We start from the raw sequence: 11,018 nt of genomic DNA on the forward strand, positions 1-11,018 counted from the left end.
TAAAATGAAGATTACATCCAAGATTCAGGGAGGTCAAAGCCCTTGGAAGTTTGGTGCAAATAAATAGGGAAATATTACTATCGGGCATAGAATTGGAGATTTTAGAGTGACAGACTAAAATCCCCAATTCGGTCCTATCGTTTGGGTGCTGATGTGTAGATGTTAGCCCTCAGGTGAGGGGAACGTAGGAGCTCCGAAGTGAGAGCCGGTATCTTCCCAGCCTAGCCGCAGAATCAGTAACCAAGCATAGGATTAGTAAATGTTTTTTATGTCTGGACCAAAGGGTAAAGAATAGGTATGCTCCTATTTGGCACAATATCAATTGAACTAATTCATTTTATTCATTCATTATAATTTCTCGGCAAGGAGAAGGATATTTTCTTATATATTGAACATCACAATTAAACGTTATTTTCTATAATTAGTTATTATCCAAATTATCTACGTACTTCAATTGTCTATTAGTGACAGATAAGCAACTTGAACGTCGTTGTAGTTGAAGTATTACTTTTTATTAAATCTTAGTCCGTAGTATTTTATTTCTCCCTGTGGGATCGATATCTAGGACTCCATTAGAGCCCTATATTACTTGAGCGATACGTATACTTGCCTTGACAAATTTGACTTTAAGACTTTAACATTATTGAATATTACATCTTTATTAAATCAAACATATATATATAAAGTCGCAGTCAAGTTTTTGGCATCGTTGCTGGAATTTAAATCTTCTAGTAGCGTCATCAAATTCTTGTAATTGTTGATTTACAAAAAAATGTCGGTCAGTCAACTTTGCTTGTGGCAGGTATTCTAATTGTCGCCGGAATACACCTCTTGTTTGGAATACCTGACATAATTAACTGGCTACGTATTTCATGTTAAAATATTGAGGAATTACATACATACCGACTGGATCTTATGCATTTACATATCTAACACCTAAACTTCAATTTTTACATTTATACCACCCAAATCTTACCTGCCACGTGAAAATTTTCTCTTTTATCTATTTAAAAAGTGAAATACATCTTTTCATGCTTAGGTTCACGCGTAGGCGCGGTGTCTCATATATATATATATATATATATATATATATGTAAAATTGAAGTTTATAGTTAGATCATATATATATATATATATATACATATATATAATTATATATATGTAAAAATTGAAGAAATTGAAGTTTAGAGTTAGATAGTATTCAGATGCATGTAGATCTTCCTAACATATATTATTATGATAGATTTATTACCTTTATAGTTCAGCGGCATTCATCGTAGTTTCCTACAACAAGTCCTGATAAAAGTAATCAAAGTCCATCTGAGTATTTGACTTCCATGCATAAATATTTAAGCGCCTTTTGTTCAAATCATTGGTTGCATCCTATCCGTTAATTCCACCGAAAAGAGCCGCTCGGTCAAGTAGTTCTTGACAATAACTTCTATAAGATATAGCAAGTCAAACGGCAATGAAGGCCTGATAAGGGTTTCTGCCATCTAATTATCTCTGTTGAATCTCTTAGGAATCTCTTAGAAGTCTTTTTCCTTTTTTTTTTTTTGTGCTTTTTTGGAAGCTAACAAGATTATGAGGCATAACTATAGTGTGTGAGATTCACACTGATGCACATTAAGATCTGTAGATTAGGTTAAAAATTGGTTTTAAATATGCAGAAATACATAAAGATGTTTAAGAATTGTACCTTGGTCATCAATGTCTGACTTCCTCTCTCCCTTTTTCCATCCCCCCCCCAACTCCTAAAATTATCTCTCATCCTGTATCTTATTCTCATTACAATAAAATCAATTTTCTTGAAAGCATAAGCCAACAAGGTTGTTTTTTGTCCTTTGAGCAAGACACTCAGGTCTGAGGTGCACATTGTTTGTGCAAGTAAAGCATGCCATTTCAGCTTACCCTTACTAGATAGATCCAATATTTCCTCTTTTCCTGTTTTTATGTTCATTTTCCAATGGCCTTGGTTGATGATGTTTCACAGAGAATGGCGAGGGCCTTCAGGTTCTCCATTATGAAGTCGGTCAAAAATATGAATCTCACTATGATTACTTCCTTGATGAGTTCAACACTAAGAATGGGGGTCAGCGCATAGCTACTGTACTTATGTATCTGTATGGAACTCATTCAGATTTTTCCCTTGATCTATCTCTTGCAACATTTCAACACTTGCTGCTTCTTTGACTGTGACTTTTGCCTCTTTTTTTTTTTGGTTAAAATTTAGTTCTGATGTTGAGGAAGGTGGTGAGACAGTATTTCCATCAGCCAAAATAAACAGCAGTTCTTTGCCATGGTATAACGAATTATCCGAGTGTGGAAAAGGTGGTTTGTCTGTTAGACCAAAGATGGGTGATGCATTGCTTTTCTGGAGCATGAAGCCTGATGCAACGTTAGATCCATATAGTTTGCATGGTTAGTCATTCTTGTGTTCTCTTCAAGTATTCTGCTTCACAAAGTTATTCAGTATAAAGCAATTTAAATGTTTTACTGCATTGGAAAAAACTATTTCATCAGATGTCTTATACCTGCCATGTTTTTACTTTTCAGTTCTTGCCTATACATTGCATCCAAATGAAATTAGCATATTTTTATAACTCGGTTCTTTTTTAGGCGGATGCCCTGTGATTAGAGGAAACAAGTGGTCTTCTACGAAATGGTTCCGTGTTGATGAATACAAGGTGTAATTTAAACAGGAAAGGTATTTCACTTTTTTTATCATTCTCTAATCTTCCTAATGACGTTCAGGAATTTAGGACACCTTTTCGAAAGTTAGTGTGCGTCGTTTGTACTTATATTTGCTCCAATTCAAACTGTTCTGTAATTTTACTGGTTTCTACTTAACCCAATCATCTTTCATCAGTTGTGCACCGCAAATGTAACTTGGTAGATGGGTGATAATGGCACTTAAAGAAGTCCATCCAAGGAAGATTGTCCCTTTTTCTTTATATTAGGCAGGTTAGACCTTGGATCATTCTCAGTGATAGCGAGTGTAATTACTGTCTAAAATATGTAGACATTTCTTTTTTTTTTGGCAAAAGTTTGTTAAAATAAAGACTAGAAAGGAAAAAGAAGCCGCTAACATACTTTTTTGAGAACCTATTTTTAGCTCTTAATCACTAATGCTAAGAAATATATGATGGGCTTGTCAGCCATGAATGACTACAGCCTTGCAATTGAGAGTTGTACAACCTCTTGATTATTTGGCCAGTCTTAAATGATGGAAGCATTGGATCCCTATAGGATCCATTCCCGAAAGGTCAAAATTGATATTGCAAACACCTTTTGGGAATGATATAAAAGGGTCAAAATTGACATCCGTATTGGGCCAACTCCTTAAAAGTATATGGCCTTTGAATGGATATGATTCAAAAATTAATAAAAACCGGTTACAGATTATTGACTCAGGAGCATCATAACATATAATTGGGGATGTCTCCTTATTTCACAAAATATATCTCTATTATAATGAATACTCAATAGATCACTATTTTCGAGTAAATTGTCAAAAGTCCCCGACTATATACATGGGGCTATTTTAGTCCCAGAATTTATAGAAGTGTCAAAATAGTCATCATAATCTTAGAATGGGGATTGAAATAGTTCTCATTGAGGATTATTATAGCTCAATTTTAATATAATCGGAGACTATTAGTCTCATAGTTTATAAACTGTCAAAATAGTCTCTTGACTTTTTAAATGGGGGTTGCACTGGTCCTCATTGAGGTCTATTAAAGCTCAATTTTAATATAGTCCAAACTTTTTTTTGGTACTTTTATGAACTCTGTGACTAAAACGGACCAATGTAAATGGTCGGGGACTATTCTTAATAGTATTGGAAGAAATAAAATCTCAAATTTCATGAACTTAAACTCAGTATTATTGGCTTCTAAATTTTTCAATAAGCATTGATCAACCAAAAAAATTATCAAGTATATGAATTGTGATACTAATTATTTTCCCATTCTGTAAATATCAAATTGACAATGTGGATGATTAACTCTCTCTTTAATGCTTAAGAAGATTCGACATTATTAATAAAATATACTCGGTTTGTAGCTTATTATAAAGAGATTGCAATCATATTATGCCACATCCATCATGATCATCTAAGCTTTATATATCTCAAAACATTATTTGCATATTCTTTCAATTGTAAAATTCTTGGATTATATAAGTGTAGAATTTATCAATTTTGAAAACACCATGACACTTATCCTAGCAATCACTATAAAGTTTATTGACCTTTTTAAATCATTTATAATGCATTTAGTGTCCATTTTGTGTTACCAATATCTATGGGTTAGGTGGTTCATATCATTTATGTTAGCGTTACTTTGATTTTCTTAATAAAAATAAATCTGAAGTTTTTCACATTGTTAAAAGTTCCATTTCTATATACAAACCCAGTTTAAAATCTAAATTCAAGTGCTAGTGATTGTCAATGGGCAGAATATTTCCATGTTCTTAGGGACTACTTTTTTTCAACTAGAGCTCATGCATGTGTACTTCTCAGAAGAATATAATTGTTAAATGAAAAATAGCCATCTTTTGAAAGTTGCTTAACCCATCATGTCACTAGTGAGGTTCCAAAATATTATTGGGGAAAAGCCATCCTGAATGCTAAATATCTCATTAATCTATTTCCATCATAAATTCTGAAATTCAAAACCTTTTGCTGAGTTCTGATCAAAGCATATCCCATATTCGACTTGTCTCCATTATTTAATTTGAAGTCTTTTGGTGTTTCACTTCAGGGCGCATCCCATCTCATGCATGAAATAAGTAGAATTATTCTCCCAACCAGTAAGATATAAATGTTACTATTTTAAGACGGATAAATGTTACAATATTATCCATGCAATATTTTTTAAAAACTAGCCATTCTTTCCCAAAACTAACATTCAGCGGGAGTACCCCAACACTCATCATAAATGAGTTTTGTATTCATCCAAGCCTCTTAGTTTACCTCTCCCAGATCTCCTTGAAGCTCAGTCTCTTGACCATAATGATCTCATTTGATATAAAGGCATGGTTTATAATAGATATTAGGAAAATCCAACAAGCATTTGTGAACCAAGCATTTCTTCATGATAAAATCACACGCAGCACTATTTTGACCTTGATATCTTGATTGCTCAAGGGCAAGGTGCAAAAATGATGTTAATATTGTACAGAATGTTCGATCAGCAAATACATCTCTTAAAAAAACTTATCTTCTCATTTTAGTGTTTTTATAACTAAACTTTCCAATGTCTGCATCCGCAACAGAATTTAGGAAGCTTTAAATAATTAGTTGAACTTGGAGATGTACATGAAAATTCACCGCTGGCTACTGTCTATTTGTATAGGGAAATTTAGTCAGCTTGAGAAGTAAAGACGTGCGATGGTTGCTAACAGTTGTGCTGTTGTAGAATTTATTGTCACGGCTCGTGAAATCTGTAGAATGCTATTAAAAAGGTTTTTTAATGACCTAAAGATTCACAGTAAAAAATAAATAATAATGATATATAATAACGAAGCTACAATTAGTATTGCTAAAAATTTAATTCACTGTGATAGAACTAAGCTTGTTGAAATTGATAAATATTTTATAAAGAAAAAGTTCACTCAAATATATTACACTCCGACAAAAGTTTAGATATTTGATATCTTGTCGAAAGTTCTTGATCAATCACAGTTTGATAACCAAACTTACAGTATACTACACGAGTAACATATAGTCTCAGCTAGGAGACTAGTAATCTGGTAAGGACACCCTTTTGTGACTCACGCTCACTTCTCCTCAACATTATGCGTTCTTTAATTAAATAATCCGCAGAATGATAATCTACCTTAGGAATCAGTCACTATTCATTCGTAGAGTCCCTTATTGATTATGCTTTAATGATAGAGCTGATAATTTATGCATTGTAGCATCTATAAATATGTATTTTTTCTATTGAATGAAATAAGGGAATAAGATCTAAGTTCCTTTTTCATTTTTCTTATCTCTAATTTCTTTGACTTTCAAGGTATACTAAACTAGCCAAATCCAGCTACTATATTTTGAGACTTTTGTGAAATTCCCCACTGCCATTGTCGGGTTCCAAGTTCCGGATGCGAAAATTTGAGGGTTACGTTTGGTAGTCGACAGCCAGTGTAACAGTTTGTCGAAAAATCATGACAAATCATTTAAATCATTGTGTAAATGTCAGGACATTTTTTAGAAGCGATGCGCTGTATGATATGAATATAATAAAAATTGTGCAAGGGTCGCTACATCGATACCTGAGTGTAGTGTCAAATAAGCAAATGTTCCCACATTATGGACAGATGTGGTCAAAGAAGTTTGTTCATGAAACAAATATTAAGATAAGATCTTTAAAAATAGGTACTCTCACAGGTAAATTAATAGAATTAGTAGATATTATGGTTCATAGGAAGATAAATTTTTTATGCATTAAAGGGTCTAAATGGGTTGGAGAAAAAGCTAAGGAGATTGATAGCTTAGGTATTAAACTTTGATATTCATGTAGGAGTCGTACTAGAAATGACGTAGATGTAATTTTAGATAAGTGTTTGAAATATATTTTTATAAAAATTAATAAAATTGGAGATAGAATAATAGTCCTAAAAATTGTTGTTGATACTAAGATTTTTAATGTTATTAGTGTTTATGCTCCTCAAGTGAGTTTAGATAAAGTTCAAAAGAAGAAATTTGGAATGACCTAGAAGAAATAATACAAATTAACTGTTGAAGAAAAAATTTTTATTGGAGAAGATTTGAATGGACATGATAGAGTGGTAGAAGATTTTAGAAATATTCATGGTGGCTACGATTTTGGATTGATTAATGAAGAAGGTAGCTCCATATTAGATTTTACTTTAGCTGATAATTTTGTTATTGCTAATATTTTATTTAAGAAAAGATATTGGCATATTATTACTTATAAGAACAAACCTCATAAGACACAAATTGATTGTTTTCTTATGAGAAAAAGATATGTCGAGAATATAAAGATTGTAAGGTAATTCCAAGTGAAAATTTAAGTACTCAACATTAATTAATAATTTTGGATTTTAAGATAAAGAGTTGTAAGATAAATAATACAATAAAGATAAATAATACAATAAAATATTTTCATTGAACAGATTGTAAGGTAATTCCAAGTGAAAATTTAAGTACTCAACATTAATTAATAATTTTGGATTTTAAGATAAAGAGTTGTAAGATAAATAATACAATAAAGATAAATAATACAATAAAATATTTTCATTGAACACAAATAAAATTATTTTTTAGTAAACTTCAAGATTTTAACATTTAGAATGTTCATGAAGCAGCAAATCCTATATGGGATAAATTAACAAACACTATTAAACAAGTGGCTAAAGCTGTATTTCGAGAATCAAAAGAAAATTTTTTACAAATAAAAATAGTTAATAGTGGAATAATAATGTGCAAGAAAAAGATAAGATATAAGAAGTTATATTATAAAAATTTGTTTAAATGTAAAGGTTCGGAGAACTGAGAAAATATGAGGTGGCCTGTAGGGAGTCTAAGAAAATAATTTGTGATGTTAAAAATTTTGTTCATAGTGATCTTTATAATTGATTAGATACTAAAGAGGGTGAAAAATATATGTATAAACTAGTCAAACAAATAGAAAAAAAAATAAAGATTTATTCCAAGTAAAGTCTATTAAAGATGAAAATTAAAAAGTGTTTTTCTTAGAAAAATATATTCAACATAGGTGGGCGAGCTATTATAATAAATTTTTCAGTGAAGTTTCTGAAAATATGATCGGTCACCTTAGTTATTTTACTATCGTTAATAATGATAAAATTTTTAATTTTTATCATCACATTAGTAAAAAATAAGTTGAGGAGGCTTTAAAGAAAATAAAGGGTGGAAAATCAGTAGGACTTGATGATATCTCTATTGAAATGTGGAAATATCTACTAGATTTGGGAGTTTGTTGACTTACTAAACTCTTTAATATTATTTTGAAAACTAAAAAGATGCCCGAGGAGTGGATGACGTGTATTTTGGTCCCCTTTTTTAAGAGGAAATGGGATGCAAAAGAGTTGCAAATTATAGATAAATTAAGTTAATGTGCCATATTTTAAAATTATGAGAGGGGGTAATTGAACATAGGTTAAAATGTGATACAAAGATTTCTCATCATCAGTTTGAATTTATGTCTGGCAAGTGTGCTATGAATGTTATACATTTATTGAGAGGTTTGATGGAGAAGTACAGAGAGAGTATGGAGGATCTACATATGATTTTTATTAATTTAGAAAAAGCTTACGATAAGGTTCCAAAAATTCTTCTTTGGAGATTTCTAGAAAAGATAGGTGTTGTTATGACTTATATTCATGTCATTAAAGATATGCATACTGGAGTTGTTACTTTTGCTCTAACATGAGGATTGACCAAGTAGTTTCCTATTTTAGTTGGATTACCTCAGAGATCGACTTTAAGAACATATATTTTGCTTTAGTTATGGATGCTCTTATTGGAAATATACGAGAGGATGTACCTTGGTGTATATGCTTTTTGTTTATGATATCCTTCTTCTGGATAAGACTAGAGGAGGAATTCAGAAAAAGTTTGAATTATGGAGGTCTACATTGGAGTCTAAAGGTCTTCGTTTGAGTAGATCTAAAACCGAATACATGAAATGTAATTTTAATAGTTGTAGCTCTAGCTCAAAGTTTGTATTTATAGGTGATCAAATCATTAAAAAGTGTGAACGTTTTAGATATCTCGGGTCTATTGTTGAAAGTGATGGTGATATAGATGGGTTGTTATTAGTAGAATTCAGGTTGGTTGAAGTGGAGGAATGCATCATGCCTATTGTGTGATAGAAAAGTGCCGCTTAGACTTGAATGAAAGTTTTATAAGATGGTGGTGAGACCTGCAATTCTTTATAGCACAGAATGTTGGCCTTCAAAAGAGAAGCATAAAAAAAGTTAGTGTTGTCTGGATGAGAATGCTTGGGTGGATGGAGTGGTTTGACACTTACAGACAAAATGCGAAACGAATCTATTCTTGAAAGGGTTGGTGTAACTCCAGTTGCAAACAAGATTAGAGTCTTTAAATTGTTTGTACGTAAATCATTTGATGATCCGGTTAGGAGAGTAGATGTTTTATATTCAACTTGTGTTAAGAAAGGAAGAGGTAAATCTAAAAAGACTTGGGTATATTGTATAAAAAATAATCTTAATTTATTAGAATTAAATAAAAATTAGAATTAATTATTAGAATTAAATAAAAATATGGCACTCAATAGGACACAATGGAGAAAAAAGATTCATGTAGCCGACCCCATTTAGTGGGATAAAGGCTTGTTTTTGTTGTTGTCTTTCTGCCTTCACTAAAACTTTCTTCGGTAACTTTCTAATCCTGTTGTTTTCCAAACTGAAGGAAATTGGCTTTCTAACTGTCAAGTAAAACACCTTTTCTAAGCAAATAAACTTGCAATGGAACGAACAAAACTTGATGAGAGCTGCTTTATTTCTATTTCAAAATGATTCTTTTCCTTTATAGACCATTCACTTCTAGCTTGATGGATAATATTTGTTGCGCATATACATTTGGAAAGAGGTTTCTGATACTATTTCTTGTTTTTCTGTGCTTTTATTTTTCCCTGAAAGATTTTTAATGATTTTCTGATCCAATTTTAGCCTGCATATTTGCAGTTTTGAACATTCGGCCCTGCACATGATTTGATTCCCGTATTTATCTCACAGAAGATTCTGATTGGGATGAAGATACTTTTACCTCACTTGGTTGTGCTCAAATCTCAAGCATTTTATATTATTATTCAAATTGTAGCTTTTAACTTGAAAGATAGCGGGAGTCTGCTCCTGTGTGCAATTCCTTAGTTTATTTTAACAAAGAAAATATACATCTGTTGTTAGAAGTATGAGGTGAAATTGTAACCATTTCTCTTTTTATCTTCTTGAGAGTGATCGTTGTATTCCTTTATGTTGTATTAGTATGAGTTCTCTTTGCCTCCGCAGGAAAAGTTTTCTATCCGGACTCCGGACGTAGCTCTACGTGCAGACTTCAGTAATATGTGATCATGTCTACTACATCGCGGAAGTTATTTCGAGGTTATTGAAGTGGAACCACGGAGATTGTCGGGGTTATTTCAGAGTTATTGAAGAAAACTCATATATTCTACTTTCATAATCCTGAAAGAACCCAAAAATAACCCTGAAATAACCTCCGTGGTTCCAATTCAATAACCTCGAAATAACACCGCGGAGTTTATTTCGGGTTTATTTTTGGGTTATTTTGGGATTATTTTTGGGTTATTACGGATTATTGAAGTGAAATATATGAGTTTCTCTTCAATAACCCTGAAATTACCCAGAAATAACTTATGCGTTGTTATTTCGGGTTTATTGAAGTGAAACCGCGAAGGCTATTTCGGTGTTACTTCAGAGTTATTACGGAGTCGGCGATTTAATTTTAATATTTTTTTTTAGGTGGGTTTGATATAGTACACATGGCGATGTAATACTGGCAGTCCGCACGTAGAGGAGTTCGGACAGAAAATTTTTCCCCGCATTTGAGTGTCATTATGGTTTTAAGCTTATGTTCCACAATCATTTCTCTTTTTTTTTTTTTTTTTTTTTTTGAAAAATTTGTAATTTGATATTCATAAACATGTTTTTCCTTAAACATATTGTCAATCCTACTTATTATGCTTACAGTTGAGGTAGTTATCCTTTTTTTTTTTTTTTTGACACTAAATTATTTATTAAAATGATTTTGATCTATTTTCTTAACTTTGTCCGATATTTATCTAAATTTTTTTATTTTTTTTTCTGTAGCCCATTATATTTTTGGATTCCCATTATCAACTGCCTATTTGTGATTCAAAGTCAGTATAGCTCTTATAATTAGATTAAAGCTTTATAGCTCAAGTAAATATTTGTTTTGGAATGAGGTGTTTTAGATATTATAAAATGTTATATTATTAAACGAATTATTTTAACATTATTTACATTTT

At 31.6% G+C, this 11,018-nt stretch overlaps 1 protein-coding gene across 4 annotated transcripts in view; it reads left to right on the forward strand.

The window, feature by feature from the left end:
• LOC110022138 (probable prolyl 4-hydroxylase 3) overlaps window positions 1-10,024 on the forward strand; it is a 48,634-nt gene extending 38,610 nt beyond the window's left edge. Inside the window, exons 5-9 of one of the 4 annotated variants that reach the window (XR_002293740.1) lie at window positions 1,994-2,123; window positions 2,234-2,421; window positions 2,620-2,707; window positions 2,856-2,964; window positions 9,697-10,024. Coding sequence is in view for 2 of the 4 variants with exons in the window: in XM_020720946.1 (XP_020576605.1) it covers window positions 1,994-2,123; window positions 2,234-2,421; window positions 2,620-2,693 (392 nt within the window). In the remaining 2 variants the exon portion in view is untranslated. Of the gene's footprint in view, window positions 1-1,993; window positions 2,124-2,233; window positions 2,422-2,619; window positions 2,708-2,855; window positions 2,965-9,681 lie in introns of all 4 variants that reach the window. The other 3 variants (XR_002293739.1, XM_020720946.1, XM_020720945.1) reach the window with 3 other exon arrangements.
• The last annotated feature ends 994 nt before the right edge of the window (window positions 10,025-11,018 follow it).

Source organism: Phalaenopsis equestris, unplaced genomic scaffold (genome assembly GCF_001263595.1).
Source record: "Phalaenopsis equestris unplaced genomic scaffold, ASM126359v1 Scaffold000171, whole genome shotgun sequence".
Classification (NCBI taxonomy): domain Eukaryota; kingdom Viridiplantae; phylum Streptophyta; class Magnoliopsida; order Asparagales; family Orchidaceae; genus Phalaenopsis; species Phalaenopsis equestris.